This window comes from Notothenia coriiceps, unplaced genomic scaffold (assembly GCF_000735185.1).
Source record: "Notothenia coriiceps isolate Sejong01 unplaced genomic scaffold, NC01 NC01_scaffold00014286, whole genome shotgun sequence".
Classification (NCBI taxonomy): domain Eukaryota; kingdom Metazoa; phylum Chordata; class Actinopteri; order Perciformes; family Nototheniidae; genus Notothenia; species Notothenia coriiceps.
The window spans coordinates 50,053-69,593 of NW_011346987.1; the positions used below are offsets into that span (position 1 = coordinate 50,053).

Genomic DNA, 19,541 nt, shown 5'->3' on the forward strand with positions numbered 1-19,541 from the left:
TGTCCCCGGTGTGCCAGGGAACTCACCAAGTGTCAGAAAACACAACCCTCTCTCTTTTCCTCCATACCCAAATCTCTAAAAACGGGGCTGCCACGGATCTGATACAGACTGATCCAGATTTGAAAATAGTCTAACACCAGTGATGAGGAGCTCCGCCTATATGGCCAACTCTCCACCAATCAGGGGAATGAGAGGTTGCCCTGGCATGGTGCCCTGGCATGGTAACAGCATGGTAACATGATGCTCGTAACTCGGCCCCCTCCTTTGCAGGTGGGCGTGGTCAGCTGCAGCGCATGTAAAGACAGGGTGGAGGAGAGCAAAATAGAGCGAAATGAGGCATGACTAAAATGCATGATCTGTTTGGTATTTTGAAAAAAAAACATATAAATATACCTTATATAGGTATGGCCCTACAATATAGTATTCATATATAGCATGATAGGTCCACTTTAAACCAAATAACACTGGAAATTAGGAATTCAATTGCATTTCTGTTGAAGGACGTCAGTTTAAAGTACCATCTTAAAAAACAAATAGTTATCTATTTTTCTGGGATGTTATATTTTAAGGATTTTGAAACAGGAAGTGCTGAATTTTCCATTCTTACAGATGATACAATTTAGTTTCATTATTAAACTTTGTAAACATGTAAAAGTCCAGACAGATGCCCTTGCACTTTAAGTCTTAGGGTGTGAAACCCAACTTTACTTACATTTTTCGCGTGTAACCCCACATTTATTTTGCTGTGTATATTAGTTTTCAAATGTAATCCTTTGATAAAAAAACAAAATGAAATGACACCAATGGGTGTTTGATTGAATATAAGGGTGGGTGGTCCATTTAATTTGACCATAGATATGTATTATCAACCTTTTTCTGAAAAAAGGGCTTTATATTGATATTCTGGCATGATGCAATATGTCTGTTCATTAAGGGCTGAAGGTGATAAAGCAGCTACTGTATGTACCCGAAGGGCTAAAGCCTATAGAGGTCGAAGAAATAACAAAAGCCAACACGTATTCATCACAACATATATTGAACTTTTTGCAAAATATAAGGTCTTCTAAAATGAAAAAAGAACATACATGTAGAGCTTTGAGGAGGGTAACCTTACGTTTTTAGTCAAAATGTAATTTACGAATTAACCCTCATTCTATATTAGTATTATTATTATTGTAAGGAATCTTCTGAATATATAGATATTCAGTAGAGAAGTGATAAATTCTACAGAAGTTTTAATAATCTATATTGATCTTTACTATCTCCAAACTGACAACAACCTATTTTTTAGAAGGGGCAAAATGCAAACCACCATGGTTTGGTCTATAACATATCAAATGTTAAATAATATTGCACTCTATCCTTTATGTAATGGGCAGACAGTGGGTTTTCAATGCTATTGAAGAATAAAGAGCACACTAGCATTGGTCTGGTCCATTAACAGTATCATTTACAGGTAAGTTTACATGCTGTTTAATATGCTGCCTTATTTGATTGTTATGTTACAACTCTTTGGCCAAACAGAATCAAAACAGCTGTGCTCTAGTTGGTTTGGTTTTGCACAAATTGTCACAGACACATTGCACCACTCTAACAGCGTGCATTCAATAATAAGAATAGCTAACATCTTGACACATTTGGTAACAAGTACAGTCCAGGAATGCTTTGATATTGATTAAAACTATAAAGATTGTATCAAGTACGTGGTGTATATTGTTGACTGTTTTCATTTTGTAAGGTTTTTAAAGCTATGGTCTGACTCAAACAGGCAGTGATTGGCTACTGACTGATTATTCACATCGGACAGTCAATAGTACAGAATTAAGAAATAACTGCATGGAATACAGTTCTTGAATGTTGCGTGAATCATACAGTACCGTGTTTCACATTTTCATTAGTTTTTCAGTGAAATTAGAAAACTCCCAGGTGAGATATCTGCTTTTGATAAATGCAAAGTGTGAGTGCTGAGGTTATATCTCACTTTATCTGTTTGTCCTGGACTTTTTTTTGCCCTTTTTTCAATTTCATCCCATGCAGGTAGCTTTACCAAGAAAGTATGTTTATGGGCAGATATGTGTGATCACTGTCTCTGCATCTTTCTCATTTGTTTCTGTCAGTATATGCTCAGGCATTGTGTCATTGTTCCTAGTCGAGGTAGACTAACCACAGGTCAAACCTGATGCGGATGGTTTGACGGTTCAAAAGAAGACTTCCCTTCTTTTCTGTTCTCTAGGCAGATGTTTGTCTTTTCAAACAATGAATGGAGATCATCTCTTTCTCCATTGTGTTTCTTTGCTCTAACAGACACCACTTGAAACACTGTCAGGCTGCATCTGAGAGTACTTCCACCCAACCCAGTAATAGGGTTATTAAATTGCTGATTTGGTCTCAGGTTCATGTAAAATTGTCACTTTTACTGAAGCAAATAGGTCCTTGGGCTGTGCCTGTTCTGCTTTAACATGGCTTCAGATTGCAGAGGTCCAGTTCCTGAGGCTTCCTCCTTCCAGAGCAGTGGTCCCTTGGCAGATTCAAACCATTCTCAGTCATACAGCGCACCGGCCGCCTTTTAAAGCCCCTTCCACATGATTTGGAGCAGTGAGACCAGACCCCTACATCCCACATAGGACATGGATCCCCACATGATCTCAATGCTACAGGTCTGTCAGCACTGTCACAGTCCACTGCTGGACGCCCCTCTATGCTCTGACACTCCACAAGCCTTTTCTGCAGCCCATTCCCACAAGTCACTGTGCACGAATCCCAACTTCCTGTTACCCAATGACTGACGGGCCTCTTTCCCATCATCAGCTTCTTAGCCTCTACCCGATTACTGTCTGCCAAGACACTATTATGCGCTTTGTGGCTTTTGTCCTCTTTCCACAGAGTCTTCTCCTCCTTGCTTTCCTTGGAGATGTAGAATGAGTAGCGCACCCTGGGAGGAGTCATCTTCCCTACAGAGAGCACCTCCACAGTCAGAGGCTCCTGCAGGGGTCTGGTGGCCTGAAGGATCTCTACAGAGGTGGAGGTGCCGCTGTAGCGCAGTAAGCTGCCCTTCACCAGCAAGTCTCGCTCAACGGCTGAGACCACGTAGTTGCCGTTCAGCAGGTACTTGCCGTGCCGATTCTTCACCGCTAAGTAGTTTTCATCGCTGACCATTCCTCTGTAGCCACGCTGACGGATGTCAATGTTTGAAGCTCCAATGGGCAACATCAGCACAAAGTTGTAGCCATGTCTGAAATAGATGTAAATGTAACAGTTTTTCATGTATTCTTAAACATCAATAGATAGAGACAGAGTAGATAACAGTGTGTTAGCATACATTGCTATCTGATTGTGTTTTTCTTTTAAATTTGTATAATTACCATTAACCATGATACTATGGTCAAGTGAACTGTTATCGCCGGTGTTATGCCATGTTATTATGCATGCCCACTGCACCTCGAGGGAGCGCACACAGCGTAAAGCAAATACTCACAAACATTTCAATGATTTGTATGGCAAAGTTAGGTTTGGAAACATATAATTTCCTTTTTGGCGGGCATGCATAACACCGGAGCCTCGCTGCGGGGAAACTTTGCCGCTGTTCTGAGTTTGTTCTAATCTGTCAAAATGACGGACTGCTTTCAGATTTTTCCGTCATTGTTAAAAGAAATCCGTCATAGACGGAAGGAATTCGGTTAAGGCGAGACACGGCAGGCAAAAACATCGTTTTTCAAGCACTGGTCAATTTTGAGATTTTGTGCTATTTTGATTCTATAACATGTTTTATTTCAGGCTTTTGGAAGGAAAACGTACAAAATACACATTTAAGTGTTTATTTGACTATAGTTTGTCTATTTGCGTCAGTAGATTTCTCCTAAATTCACCAAAAGTTAGCTTTCTAACGTAACATAAAGTACCGCGACCGCTGTGTGCACCATGTCAACAGAGATATCGTTAGAAAGCTCTGTCTCTCATGCACAATCTCATCGGATCCAAATATGGTCATTTCCTTTGTATCAGCAACCAATCGTGAAAGCACAAAGGGGTCTTAAACCAAGAAACGAAATCTCATTGGCTGGTGTCAANTTTGCATATTTAAACATGCTATTTCAGAAAACTTGTAATACAAAAGACAATTGCCTTATTGTAAGTAATTAACTGGAGAAATTTCTAGCTGATACCTTTAAGTTAAAAAAATTACCCTATTCACCTGGGGTGTCTCGCCTTAACGCAACCACTGCACCAGCCTCACTCCAACAGAATTGTTAAATATGTTAATACCTTTGTGCTTAAACAGTATCACTTAGTCTAGTTAAGTTGCCTTCACATGACCAGCGGTGAAACGGCTCTGCGCTGATGTTGTCGTTCTCTCCTTTGGAAAGAGCGATGCCTTCTGCGCTTCCCTCTGCGCTTCCCTCTGCGTTTCACATTGCTCAAAATTGTTGAAAAGCACTCCTCTAAACCTCAAATGATTTAAACTTTGACCTTGTATACGACTGACCTTTTGACTTTCAAACTATGAGCTGTCAGCTTTATGAAGTGGCGCAAGCTAGCAGGGGAGGTAACGATAGAATCAAAACTTAACTAGCTGTTTTCTCTGCAAAGCACTGCACCCGCTGTGAGCAGAGAGCAAATTGCGTATCATGTGAAAGGCACCCTAACGCAATCGAAAAACATTCACGGCTGAATTGAAGGTGGTTGTTGGAAACAACATATAAGCTGAAACATTTTCTATATGATAGTGTCCACTTAAAAAATATATACTTGCCCTTTTACCAAGAGTCAAAAAGGAACATGACAGCCACCTTTTCCTTTGAGGTATTCAAATGTTCAAGGTAACTTGTTCAACCACAATGTTTTGTATTTGTAAATGTGTAAAATACGTCGAGGAGAATTTGAATTAACTAAAAGGCTTAGGCAGGCTAAAATATCTCAGTTATCACCTCCCTTCTGTAGATCCGATTTAGCAAAGACCTATTTCCAGCTATTCTATATGCCCCAAAATCTAAAGTTGACATCAATGTTGACCTCGACCTTTCCCGTCACTTCAACACTCAGGTAATACAGTATCTGCTGACGTGCGACTTACATAGGTTTGGTGAACATTCCTGAGACCTTCTTGCAGCCCTGGTTGTCGCCGCCACACACCCCGCACTTGTCAAACTTCCTGTTGGAGTCCAGCTTGCTATCGCAGCCTGCCTTGATGCATTTTCCTTGAACACATACAGCTGAGGTGTCAGGAGAGCAGGGGGTCCCATCCACAACCTGCAAGGATGAAGACATTATATTATGACAATCTTAAGATGCATAATAAAATGAAAGGCAAGAGTATGTTGCCACATGTGGTCTTCCATATTTACATTGTTAAATGTTCTAAGTAAACAAACAATTAACTGAAAAGCTTGATAAAGGTCAGATGTAGAACCAGAGGAAGTGCACAGTATTCTTAAGTGGAAAAGAGATGTTGGCTTGTATTACTGCTACAAGCTTGTTTCCTTTTGGCTGAGTAAATAGTAGCTGACAAGCCCCAGCTGTGAAGTGATACTGTCCCTGCATGTTTCCTTTCCCACCACACCATCCATCCAGCAGCAGCAGCCGCTCTCTCTCTACTGCCACCAACAAATGACCTGTCATTGCTTTGCTGTGGAAATAACTAGTCACTTCTTTCATTCCAAATAAGGGCCAAAAGATACAGGGAAATTACACGCCATACCATTGTGAACAGCGGGCAGCTAAATATTTCAAATACAAGGAGTACAGATTGCATCAGCAAGTAAAGTAGTTGATTCCCATTTAGATCAGAATATTGAAACAATTTACTACAGTCAAGTCCAAGCTTTTAGACAGATATATACCATCTAGTGGCTACAACTGCTTGAATCTTGCAATTATCATTCTCTGATCACCATTCTGTCAAAGTAGTCAATATTTAATTTGGCTATAATTAGTTTCTCTACTTTATTAACACGGTGTTTTTAAGTTACATACCTTTGGAGCAAGGACATAGAAGTACCCAGTACCGTTGGCACGGCAGATAAGTTTGCATTTGTCCTTAGGAGAGATGCCTGAATATTTAGGAACCCAAACCGCAGACGGACCCAGTCTGTTGGTGTTCAGGTTTATTCCATTGAATGCCTCACACTGCTCCTCACGGAAACTCTTACCTAGAGATAGAAACAACGTCAGGTTAAATAGAGATCTACTCCAAAATTGTTGACCTTACAGACTGTGGCTGGAGTTTTGAAATTGAACATTCACCAAGAGCGGCATAGTTGCTACTCATATAAATGATGTGCGTTTTTGCACAGCACGTGCACTTCACTTATGATAATGGTGGCAGATTTCCGGCTTCAACTTCCAAGTAATTTTCAAAACTATGGGTCCATGATTATTTTAGAAAGTGATAGACAACAGAAACTTCTACTTTCCTGACAGTTTATATCTAGCTGTAGCTAGCAGGCTAATTAAGCTAACGTTAACTTCAAGGGAGCTTAAATACACACTTGCTGTCTCCTTAGCGCACATACTTGAATACATTTTAAAAGAGTATGTTTAACTTTTAACCTCACAAGAGAATAGTATTTCAGGATGAAAACTATCCAATGTCTTATATGTCAAATAACTTTAGCTGGGGTTTTTGGAATGTTGATTTCCCCAAACCAGTAAAGAGCAGGAAACAGCTGCTAATATGCTACTCTCCAACATTGTGGGGAGGCTACACAGTGGATGTGCCAGTAATGAAATTAGGCTTTTCTTCACTGTAACTACTACATCTTATTATTGGGCTTAAATTAATGCTTGGTTATGTTTCTACCATATTGCGAAGCTATTAGCTACTCCAAATTAAAACACTGTTCGATCCATTCCTTCCAATTTTGCTCAGTTGCTTTGGGTTGCTTCAACTGTTTCAGCATTCAGAGAAAGCTAAACTTTTACAGGCCTGATGTGTGTGATTACCAGAGGTTGCGTTAACCGAATATCTTTTTTAACAATGGCGGAAAAATCTGAAAGCAGTACATCGTTTTGACAGATTAGAACAAACTCCGAACAGCGCCAAAGTTTCCCCGCAGCAAGGCTCTGGTGTTATGCGTGCCAAAAAGGAAATGATACCGTTTCCAAACCAAACTTTGCCGTAGAAATCATTGAAATGTCTGGGAGTTTTTGCTTTACATTAACAGTTCACGAGCGTGCGCCCCCCCCCCCGGTTGACAGTTCACGAGCTTNCTCTCTCTCCCCCCCCCCCCCCCTTGTCAGAGTTCTGTAAAGGTCGACGGGTAATAGTGGATTTTGACAGAAATGTTACGATCTTGACCGTCAAGTCTAGCGCAACTTCTGGGTAGTTACATAAGCTAAAGTAACTGTAAAGTAACTGGACAGTTTTTGGAACATGTTTAGTGAATGGTCAATAACAGCCATTATTGTGTGTCTTTGTTTGTGAACATACTGGAACAGCGACTAGCGTACCTGTTTCAGGGCAAGGGTTGAGGTTACATGAGCGATATTTGATGCGAAGGCCATAGCAGTATTTGCCTCCATTCTCAGGAATGGGGTTGTCACACGCTCTCTTGGCCAGCTGAACTCCTCCACCACAACTTCGAGAACAGTCCCCAAATAGTCCCCACTTCCCCCACCGACCATCCACCTGAGACAAAGGAAAAACAGACACAATGGTACATCAATCTGTACTGAAAAAAAGGAAGTTTGACAGTGCTGTCGTTCTGCATTCTCTCACCTTGATGTGCATGGTGGTGTTCTTATCAGTGCAGGTTCCTCTGAAGCATATTTTACCGTTACCACAGCTGGTGCCGTCCGCCCAGGGGAAGTGTCGGGTTTGGCAGACCAGCTGGCCGCGGGCCCTTCCGGTGCACCACAGCTTGGAGCAGGGTTGCATGTATGGGCAGGGCTTGGAGCCGGAGCCGAAGGCAAGCTCACATTGACGATGCAGGCTGTAGCTGGACCCAGGCAGGTTGTCGGTAAGGGACAGCTGCCTCTGAGGCTGGTCCAGCAGACAGTCTCCTGCAGAAACAGACCAACAACATTGCAAAAAAATCAGTCGCAATTACTACAAGTTGCACTTATTGATATGGTAATATTTACTATAAGGGAAATGGGTACTTGGGGGTAATATGAGAGGTGTTGCTTTTGGAACCCAGAAAGAATTATCACCAACCCTCCGGAACGTTTGAGCATCTTAAAACGCTTTCCCCCCCTCTATTCCTGTCTTTCAGTCTCAGAACTCAAACAACGATGTTTCCAAGAGCAGCAGGCAGCTGTTTTCAGTGCAATAAACCCATTTAATTCTACCTGTCCGGCACCAAACAACACACTGACACAGTTATTGACCAGCTGATGGGAAAGTCCTTGATACTTCCTTCAGGAGTTCATGAAGACCAAAAACATTGGATAGTCAAGGGTGAATATAGAACTTTTTCTTGTGTATAGGCAACTCGTAGATAATTTGGTTATATGCTCATACTTTGTTTACAGCTTGTTACACAGCACCAATATGGCCAAGAAATCAATAACTATAGCTTTAAGAACAAAATTAACAGCATTTGTTTTTGCTAAATTTTGCAGTTATACTCTCTTTGTTAGAGAAGTAACAATTACCTAAAATGAATTGAAATTGTCTTCAGTCTTTCAAAAGCAGACTCTTAGGCGTCTTTGAGACAGCACAGGCACCATATTATATTTAGATAAAGTAAATTAATCATGTAGAAAAGGACTGTTAGCAATGTAGTGTTTAATTTAGTAAATGCACATTTGCTTGTTACAGTAAGTAGGCTGGTTGAGGGGAAGTAATAATGTGGTGGCTATTCCACAGAATCCACTCACAGTCACTTACGGGAGTTTACACACGGACAGAAAAAGACTTGGCACATAAGGGCTACTGCGGAGAAAGAAACCAGAATGATATATTCATTCACTTATGAATGTTATATTTAATTTGGATACTGGAAGTGGATACTATCATCATAATACGAAATAACATCGCAAGGAAAATACTTTCTTTGATGTTATCAAGTGATTTATTTTGCACTTCTTTTACATTTTACATTTCTGCATTTCTTGTGGAATCTGATATGTTCTAGGATCTTTCGTTTTTCTCTTAAAAAGCTTTATATAAATGTATAGGCCCGGATCAGCATATAACATATGCTGTTTGTCAGTTTGCACTTCAGGACTGGGTGCTGCATCACTTCAAGTTTGTTGTTAAAACAAAATAGTCAAGTTTAGAGAATTCTGATCCTATGTATGCCAATACTATTTCACATAGTGGTTTGACAAATTGTTGTTTAAAATATGTATATAAGAACAACTTTTAGAAATCTGCTTTTTTTAATTACATGGGTCTTTTTATGCTTTTGAGGTTTTCCCTTTCCTGTAGTGTGTTATACTGTATAGTAGGTTTGTGTACATGTAAATGGTTTGCAAAGGCTAAAATCTTAAAGTTCCCATTTGAAAATTAGTATTAAATGTCGTCTTTAGGTAAGTTATTTGATGGACTCCCTTGTCAACATAGATACAAAGTTAGACTTTGTAATACTAAGCTTATGCAGTTTTATTCTCTTGATATTGGATTTATGTGTTATTTATTGTGAAGTTTGTTTTAAAGTGTTGAAGTACAGTAGGTTGACCCTAGGCTGAGTAGTTTGACTTTTCTATTCCAAGAGCCCATTTTTGAAGGATAAGGCACACATTGTGAAAAAAAGTAACTCAAGAATAAACCTTCGCCTCGTCCAAGAAGCATCTAATACAACCAGAAATATACTGTATATTAACAAAAGTATCAGGGTTAAACATAAAATAAAAAATAATAAAAGTACAAACTAAAATTAAAAATGTAACCATGAGAAACCAAAGCCAAGGTCTGTTTTTGCAGGTACTATTAGATTAGAACCAGCTGAGCACATGAAGCCTGGACAGAATTAGTGGTCCATCTGAGTCCAGAGACATATATAGGAAGTGTTTACTAACCATGACCTCTGTCCAGGAACTCAGTAATAATGGCTGCGCTGCACACAGACCAGGGCCTGCTCCTGTCGATCTGAATCAGTGTGGGAGACATCATGTGGTTGTCCTTTAGTTTCCCAAATACCTCCTCACATGCCTTCACATTGTCGTGGGGCATGTTGAAGACGTGGCCTGGGGGATGAGAGAAGAGAGAAAGAAGATTACCTCTTTGTTAGAGTCAGGAACCTCTACTGTTAGTTGTCCCATGATTTGAAACACAGTTAGCCTTAAGGAAAAGTCACTGGGCAGATACTTCTGAGGGGATTTACCCAAAGAGAAGCTTTTTACCAGACAACACACATGTTTATATGGCTAAGCAAGCTCAACTTGGACTGATTTGAAGCTGATGTCATCGCACAGAGGAATGCAGTTATGCATGGGAATATACAGGATGGCGTTCGTCCATGTTCTAGACCAGGCCTGACAGGGGAATTTAGTTCCCAAGGAAATCATTTCACTCCCTAAATACGAACATGTATTACTTTCCAGAAATGAAAAAAAAAATACATAAACTGTGTTTCGGGTATTCAATCATGAGACAGGAGCATGTTGGGAGGAAATTGTGTGATTACTTAACATACATAAGGGCAGTGTAAACCAATGCCTCTCTTGGGGGGTCAAGAGTTATTTGTGCATCTGGTTTCAGGCAAGAATCTTACTTATTTTACAACCCAAAACACTGATATTTAAAATATGAAAAAAGTTGCATGTATTATTAATAGAATCAGCCTTAACTAGACAGTGTTAGTGTGTCAAACGACAGTGCATAAAGTTAAGTACTACACATTAGATTTAATTAGAAAGCGTGATTAGCAGTGTTCAACTTCACCTCCATTTATTTTCACCTTTGACAGGCATGTAACTTAGATCTGCAATTAGTTTTTTTTGGGGGGGAATAAAACCACATCCATTAAATCAGCCTAAATTCCTGATGAAAAGAGAAAAAATGCATCCCTGTGGATTTGTCTCAATTTGTCCAAATTTCCCACACAGACAACACACGCAGGGAGTAATAAATCCAACTTCCACCTCCAGTTTGAAGTCAGAAATCTGGGAAACAAGAGCATGATCACTTACTATGATGACTGATGTAATGCCAATCAATATGTTGGTCTTACCTAGCTATTTGGCAAGGATATAATAGACTGTAAGCACTTTGGCTTGACCAAAAATCGTTTATAAATGTGTTATATAAATAAAACTTGATTTGATTTGTAATTTAAAATAATAATCAATAATTTAAAAAAGTACTCTACTTGGATAGCTCCCTTAAAGTGAAAAGAGAGAATTGACATCAATCTGTTGGAGCTAGTATGTGGTTAGCCTAGCTTAGCGCTCATTTTCAACACATTTTTTATCCAAGCAGATCTTCTGCCTTTCCTCGGTGCTCGTCCTTAATGCCAAGCTAGACTAACCATGCACTGATTCCTGTACTTACAACCCAGTCTCACAGCATTTCGTGTTATAGTCACAACATTTAATCTATTGATTCGTGTTCACCAACATGATTTCCCCCTTTTTTACGTGTCACACAGAACGATTTTAAAAGCGATGTATTTCTATTGGTAGTATGTTTCGTGCCTGCACCATGTCTTTTTGTCCGGTCGGGTCTTGGAAGACCAGAAGCTGTGTGGTTCATAAAAACATGTTCTTACTCAGCCACGATTATTGTTTTTATTTTAAATTCTATAATGTCTGACTTTTTTTGTTGTCCGTGAGGAAAATAAATGGGGCTCAGAATACTGAGCAGTAGGCCTACTCATCAACTAAACACATCGGGGGGAGGGGAACTACACATGCTTGCTACTGTGTTTCGCAACATGTTCTATGGCACGTCTCTTGGTGTGTACAAATTTTAAACATGTAATTACTAAATGGGTGAAAATCGCTTGTATCCATAATGGGCAGCATTAATATATACCCACATGACAGCTCATTGTTACTTTGTAATTCTACTCCACTACAATTCAGAGGTTAACCTGGTATTTTTACGCCAGGCCTCAGATGATTTGAGGCCAAAAATCATATTTAGACTTTCTTTTTTTGTATCCTTTTTTTTTTACATATAATTGCAACGCAATACATGATTGTCACTAAAAGCCTTGTCTCTACATTACATAAAATATAAAAAATAATTGATTAATTAATTTGAATACAAATTCAAGTTAGTAGCTATTAAAGGCATAAAAAGACAGAAATGTATAATGTTTTCTTTAATAGAAATGTTTCTTCTGCCCGCAAAGTCTCCAAAACAGGCTTATTTTTAAAACATAGTCATTGTCCATGCCGGTTTCAGACCATTTGTCACAGTTGCTCCGATCAGATCGATCTCCTCCATTTTGTAGATTATTTACGACTTTTGAATCCACATAAACACATCCCCAAAATCCGGCTTACTTTGAGCATGTTTTAAACAGTATAATCCCTTTGCGTGAAAAATTTGTTTCCACTTGCGCGTCCTTTCATTTCTTCATACAGCGGGAATCCAGATTAATGATCCTGGTCCAATTAAACGCATCAAAGTCACTCCATAGTGCTCCCTAATTACGGCTTTTCCATCCTCCTTTAACAAACTACTTCACATTCATCCAGTTTGTGACAGTAGTTGTAGCATTTTTCGACTTTTAAACTTTTAATTACCGCTGTTGTCATCCGTCATTTAAGGGTAAGCTATTGAAATTCTGAATCCATAGATGTGTCTCCCATCACCCAAAACCGCTGACTATTCTCTCACCTCAGTATTTACATTCTTATATTCAAAGAAAATCAGTAATATCTTTAAAAACTACAAGTCCTTTTATATCAGCTGTGCACCGTTATGGTGTAAATATAACCTATCTACCAATTGGATCAAATGTAAAAGTCAGCCGAATTAATGTTGATACTACAAGGAGACGTATTGTGTGAAGAGAAATTGAAGATGTTGTTTAATTGCTGATATATTTATGATCCACGTCACATATTCCGTTTCGGTGGCAGTTTTTCCTGTTTGTCTAGAAGTCTTCTAATCAGGGCTCTATAAATAAAGAACTACGGCAGATGTGGAATATTTAATGCAGCCGAACCGTGTATTACAATGCCGTTATGTGATAAACACCATATCCCAACATGCATTGCAGCTAAAACATCCAATTACCGAGCTTCAACCAAATAAATAAAGACAAAGATAAGTGTATATTATTGTTGAATATATAACAGTGTGTTATTTTGAAAAGAATAACAAATTAGAAGGAAAAAAAGATTTAAAAAATACAGATTTCAGTATTCTAAGGCTCTGAGCCCCATTTATTTTCTTCACAGACGGCAAAAAAAGTCAGACATTATACAATTTAAAATAAAAACAATAATCGTGGCTTGATATTGATTAAGAACATGTTTTTATGAACCCCACAGCTTCTGGTCTTCCAATAACACGTAATGCACGAAACAGACTACCAATAGAAATACATTGCTTTTAAAATCGTTCTGTGTGACACGAAAAAAAGGGGAAAATCGTGTTGGTGAACACGAATCAATAGATTAAAAGGATTTTGTGACTATTACACGAAATGCCGTGAGACTGGGTTGTGTTTATACTCTCTTAAAGAGACAGTTAGGACTCAGAGAAAACTGTACATGTGTTATGTTGCCTATAGTTCAACCCTTTTTCCTTGCTAACACTTTCTTTCTCACAAAAAAAAGCCTAGCTGGAATGTTGATGCTAATAGTATTAGTATATTTGTCAGTATCATTTTATCGTGTGAAATAATTGATGATGCCTGAACTGTACCATTTGCAGCTGCCAGTGAGCAAAGTTATGTCGTGCAACTGTAATACCAAACATGAAAAAATCTGAACCTCGCCCAGAGACCTGCTGGTTTTGATTTTGCCCATCTAGTCAGGGACGGATTTTCAACAAGAACATGCAATTTATTAGCTGGTAGGTTTGAGACCCAGCAATCGTGCTGGGACCAGGATGAAGAACCAACGTCACACAGATCTTCATGAAAGTAGCAAAGCCCTCCGGCCAGGCCAGTTTGCAGACTGATTGTGCGCATAAAAGTTTCCTTATAAAAAATTCCTCTGACAACTTAAGCTAAGGTTGTATGCAGCTCTTGCCTTGAGCATCTGTCTCTGAGGCCAAGTGTGCATTAGCATGAATCCAAAATGCATAATGTGAGAGTTAGTCATCGTTAGCTGTTCAACACATTTCCCAAACCACACAATTCTTACCAAGTTCATGGGCGGTTGTGAAGGCGGAGGGCAAGCCATCATCTTCGATGACAGAGCAGCTTCTCTTCGGGTCACACATGGTCCCAACATCAGCCATCCCCAATGTATCACAGGTTGTGGCCCCGCAGAGATCCTGGTGACACAGAAACATAAATGTTCATTGGGACACGCCTTTCATTTCATTCTCATAAAAATGTTGGACTAGGACACTGTTCTTCTTGGTGAGGCTGTGCCTTGAGCTACAGATTGAACAGACCACGAAGAGCACTAATACAAAGCACATGGGACTGTGGTTCGTTTATTGTTGCTCTGTTCTTCAAATATATTGAAGCAAAAGGTCAGGGGAGATTGCCCACTGCATATTTCCTCTTAGTGTTTATGTAAAGAGAGTTTGGGAGCACGAGATAGGTCCCACCTGCGGTACACAGCCCAGGGGAAGTAAAAGAACCATATCAACACGGTCATTATGTGTTTATTTGCAATTCTCTCAGTATCATGACTTATCTATTTACTGTACCTCCATTTGTACTTGGCTGTACTTAGCTGGGTAAGTCAACAACACAATTGTCCCCCATTCCGTTCTGCTCGTTGGATTATTTTTGAATATATAACATTGTCAGGTAGTAAGACCATAACTTATAGGGCTGGAAGGAAATATTTAAACAGCTTTGAAACATACTGTATCTCGGAAAATGCATACAGACATTCATGATCACCAGAGGATGAATCTCAAAGATGTTGTTGATCCCCCAACTTTTATTTTGGCACTACAATGATGTTAAAGGACATATTATGCTAATTTGTTTCAGGTTAATATTTGTATTTTGTGTTTTACTGTCTTTAATGTTATACAAGTTATTTCTGCAGCACCTCTGTCTGAAACCTGATTGGTTAGCTGCCGGCTCTGTTGTGATTAGTCTACTGTTTAGAGATGTATTGGAGATGTCCCTCCCCTTAGCCTATCACGTTCAATCTGTAGGAGCGCTAGCCAATAGAGGCGCGAGTGTCACATAATGATGTCATTATGTGACAGAAGTAAACAAAGGAGTAAAATGGAGGTGATTCAAGCAGGGCAGTGTGAGAGAGAAACTCCCTCTAAAGGGAACTTTGGGGTTTTAGCTTTTGCAGACCATTTACATGCACAAAAACCTACATAACACACTATAGGGGAAACCCCAAAAAGCATTATAGAGACTCTTTAAAGGTCCCATGTCATGCTTTTCTGTTTATTACCCGTCCCCTTGTGTGTTATGTAGCTTTTTCTGCATGTAAACGGTCTGCTGAGTCACAAAGCCTCAAAGTACACCCTGTAGCGAGTAAAACTCTAACACAGAAAAGACCTGTCTATGCTGCCCCAGAACGCCATGTTGGAGATTGCTCCTTTCCATTGTTTTCTTCCTGGGTTCTGTGACGTGTTAACACCCAAATCAACAACAAATGACCGGATGGCCCAAATGGACCAATCCGCGGAGCACCTCACACACCAGGATCCCTTGGCTAACTAACAGGGAGTCCCCATTTACTTTGGGGGGGCGGGGGGGCAGGAGCTCCAACAAGCCATTTAGGACAGAGAGTGAATAAACATTATATACAGAGATGCTGTATGAAAAAACAATGTGAATCTGGAACATTGAACAATGTAAATCTATTCTAGTAGACCTCAACAATGGAAAAATGATCAGTAGAAAGGGTCATGTCATTGAAATGACTCACTATCGGTCCAAAGTGGACGATAAACTTGTTAACCCAGTGTTTCGATGAGGCCCAGCGATGCCAGAAGCCCCCTCTGCCAGCCATGTGTATTCCACACCACCAGCTCTGCATAACCTATTACAAGATTTGTTCCATCTCTGCAGCTGCACTCATTGTGCCCTACAAGGACAACACCGCCGGACTTTCCTACATATAATTACCCTTAGTGTAAATAAAGGGATCTTTCCCGAGTACACTGTGATATTTTAAGTCGTTTTGATCTTGAAATGTTTTTGTATGTTGCTGTGCAGTGAAGGAGAGAGGCCGTGTATCAGATGGCCAAACTGGACCCTAATGGAAAGCAGGCACCATGAAACAGGCATCAGTGAATTTGGTGTAGGATGTACTGAACAATGGTTACAGCTCTGTGGCCACATGGGATTATCTGACAGCTGTGACCACACTGAATGCCGTAGATAGTGTCAGTTACCACCAGCTTGAATGAATAAAGAAGGAGTTTGGATTCTTATGATTCATATTGAAGGTTCCTATATGCAGATAATCACTCAGTTCTTATTCTGCAGCTGCAGCTGCAGAATAAGTTCTGCAGCTGCAGAATAAGAACTGGGTCTACAGAGGTGAAGACTTTTTATGGAAACGGCTCTGTTGCTCTTTTACAGTGACTCATTGAAATACAGAAAGAGGACTAGCAGGGCTGCATCATCACATCAAGGATGCATAACCCCACAGGGCACAGACCTGTATGAAATTCTTGCAAGTCAATCCAATGACTGCAAACATGCCTGTGTCGTGTCCCTGAGTGTTAGAGTTTGGTTCATCTGCAGAATATGACTGGAAGAGTAGTCATTTTGTCTCCTATTACTTGCATATTAGTCTTGCAACATTCTCTTGCACTATTTTATTTGTACTCTGTTTCTTCTTGCACTATTTGTATTGTTTTTTGTATTTGCGTTATTGTTTCATGTTTTAAATATATTCATGTTCCATTGTTGGAGGGTGGTAAGATTTTCATTGCCGTAACTACACTCTAGCTACTGTGCATGACAATAAAGCCTTTGAATCTTGAATCTACAGTCTGGGTTTATTTCTCATGTGTAGAAGAGACAGGGGCCCTTAAATATGTGTGACCTGGGGCCCATTGTTTTATAATCCACCTATGAGTGTATCATTTCTAATTATTTCTTTCCCTGCTGATGCATCACATCTGTGTTTGACTAAGCTCCCTCCTCCCCTGCTTACCTGTTTGGTGAACAGTATGGCAGTGTCCCAGTACTCTGGCTGCTTGTCATTGTGTTTATTCAATTTCTTCTGCCAGGAACAAAAGTTGCGCAGAGTCAGGGCTGCATTACTGGAAACCTTTGGTCCCTTGTCAGCGTCACTTATCACCATGAATCCCACCACCACTATGTTTATGGAGTTGAGGATGCTGGGGTGCTTGTAAAGCCTGGCTGCCACTGACATCAGGGTCAGGAGGTAATGCTTTAGGTCATCCCCGTGAAATGTTGCCATAGATTCGTCCGCCACCACCAGCACCTCCACAAACCTTGGGATGGAGGCAAATCTCTTGGACCTCCCCAGGGTTTTCAACACAGTTTCGGTTAAGCCATCAAACTCCAGTTGGCCCAAGTGCTTGTATTTCTCCAGGGAAATGTTAAAGTTGGAATCAGGTGTAACTCCACACCTGCTGGTGAAATTAGTACCCGAGTGCCCAGCGCGTCTCCGGCGTTGGATGATGTGCGTTCTGTCGAAAGAGTTTCCAAATCCTGACGCAGCGTCCTCACTGCCAGTCACGCTGATGAAATACTCCATACCGTTATAAGAAAACCCTCCACGGAGACCTTTACACAGGCTGAGCGCGGCAAATGAGTCCGGTTCCGCGTTGACATTCCCGGAGTAGAAGCATTCCCTTAGGTCAGAGGTTTCGTTGGATGCTGAGGAGCTGCTCTCAAGTGGCAAGCTGCCCGGTGCAAGGAAACTAGAGTCCGGCGTGAGTTGGAGGTAAAATTCCTGTTTGAATGCACTTAGTCTGAAAACGATCTGTCTTTCCTCAATCTCCTCCGCGCGCCGGTGCAGATGCTTCTCGTGCCTTTGATGATCCACACGCACAGGGATGCAAACATCTACCTCCATGCAATATGCTGGGTTCAAATAAAGCAGGAACTTTGTTAATACAATCAATGAACTGATGAGTATAGCCATCTTGCTCAAGAAAGTCCACTCTATTTCAGCTTCGGTGCAGCAAAAGTTATGCGTAATGGCACGGAGCGCAGCTTGCGTCTGCACTGACTTCCAGCTTCTCTTCCATCTTGCACCGTTTCCACTCTGGCCACCAACTTGTCTGCACGGCTGATCTTTAAATTCGCACATACAGTATAACACCGATGATGTCTGTCAAAAGAAATCTGGGTTCGTGCGCAAGAGAGAGAGAGCTCATTGGTCATGCGTCTCGGTTTGAGCTGCAAACCGCAGCCACTTGTAACTCTCCAAATATTATTGTTGCTGTACCGCATGTGTGACAGGAGCTATAGAGCATCATTCCCCTCCCACCGCCTGACTCACTGTGAGGAAGACAGACAATGAGCAAACACACAAGGAACAAAACCCAAAATACAAGAGTTTAAGTTTTTAAACGTGCATTTAAAACTAATCCACCTGCATCATAACTTTACACGATCTAAAAATAAATCATAAAATGTACTTTCCACTTGTTTTTTTTCTTTCCAGAAAATGTATTTTTAGACGTAAATATTTGAATTGGTCAAATAAAAAATTAAAACATGAAAGGAGTATCCACTCACATGCACAGAAACACATACATTTTGTTCTGCATATCCTTATGCATAAGAACAAAGTTTAAAGGCACATGCAAAGTGGAGTGCAGGCAAAGAGCGACACCTGTCTGCAGCACCAAATGTTAACGGCAAGTTCCTCTGAGCGCCTGAACAGGTGTGCTTGACTGTGGCGCCACCTGGTGGTTAATTTGTGGAAATGCACCTCCAGAACCATTGTTATTGTTTAAAGAGATGGCACTCTCCTTACACACATTATCAATTTAGTGATTTACATTGTTCCAGGAAGAACACGTTTTTATTATCGTAATACAGCAGTAGCCCTTTAGAAAAACCTTAGCATCATGGAGAAAAAAAAGAAAAATCTGCAGTAATAAATCAAATATAATTTCAGAAAAAATCGATTTGTTTCAGAAATTGCTCCGTGTTCTTGCACCTATATACTTTTAAGAATTGCTTGTCTATGATTTTTTTTAATGTTTGAATAACTATGTTTTTATTTTGGTTTTGGTTGGCTTTTAGTTCCTTTAATTGTCCTCGTGATTAAATGGTGTTCGTTTTTTTAAATTGTAAAACACTTTGTTTTGAAAAGTGCTATAATTATTTTTATTTTTATTCTAAGTACTATGATTATTATTATCATTTAACTTTTTCTATGGGTTATGGTAGCCTATATGAAAACATAACTAAATAATAATATTCTTTGTAACTGTATTTTTATAATAAGGTTTTTATTATTATTATTATTTCAAACATATGTTCTTTTGTGGGGGGTTATGGACTATGGTTATTGGTTAATGAAAGAATAATAACATCATATATCCTTCCTTT

The 19,541-nt window shown here is 40.0% G+C and overlaps 1 protein-coding gene across 1 annotated transcript; it reads right to left on the reverse strand.

Annotated features, from left to right (window-relative positions):
- Positions 1-381: 381 nt before the first annotated feature.
- Positions 382-18,429, reverse strand: LOC104948371 (A disintegrin and metalloproteinase with thrombospondin motifs 15). The gene is made up of 8 exons (XM_010774562.1): positions 17,161-18,429; positions 14,209-14,341; positions 9,961-10,128; positions 7,715-7,998; positions 7,447-7,624; positions 5,971-6,146; positions 5,072-5,247; positions 382-3,232 (listed from the first exon to the last, which is right to left on the reverse strand). Exons 1-8 carry the CDS (start codon positions 18,286-18,288, stop codon positions 2,455-2,457), a joined length of 3,021 nt encoding a protein of 1,006 aa, XP_010772864.1. The 5' UTR covers positions 18,289-18,429; the 3' UTR covers positions 382-2,454.
- Positions 18,430-19,541: the final 1,112 nt, after the last annotated feature.

What these genes read in the sequence shown, in the direction of transcription:
- LOC104948371 (XM_010774562.1), bottom strand. Translation starts at nt 18,288, where the DNA reads ATGTGCGAATTTAAAGATCAGCCGTGCAGACAAGTTGGTGGCCAGAGT. An exon ending in CCATACTGTTCACCAAACAG is followed by an intron (nt 14,342 to 17,160) that starts GTAAGCAGGGGA and finishes CTGTGTCACCAG; the next exon opens with GATCTCTGCGGGGCCACAAC. An exon ending in GTTCCTGGACAGAGGTCATG is followed by an intron (nt 7,999 to 9,960) that starts GTTAGTAAACAC and finishes CTGTTTCTGCAG; the next exon opens with GAGACTGTCTGCTGGACCAG.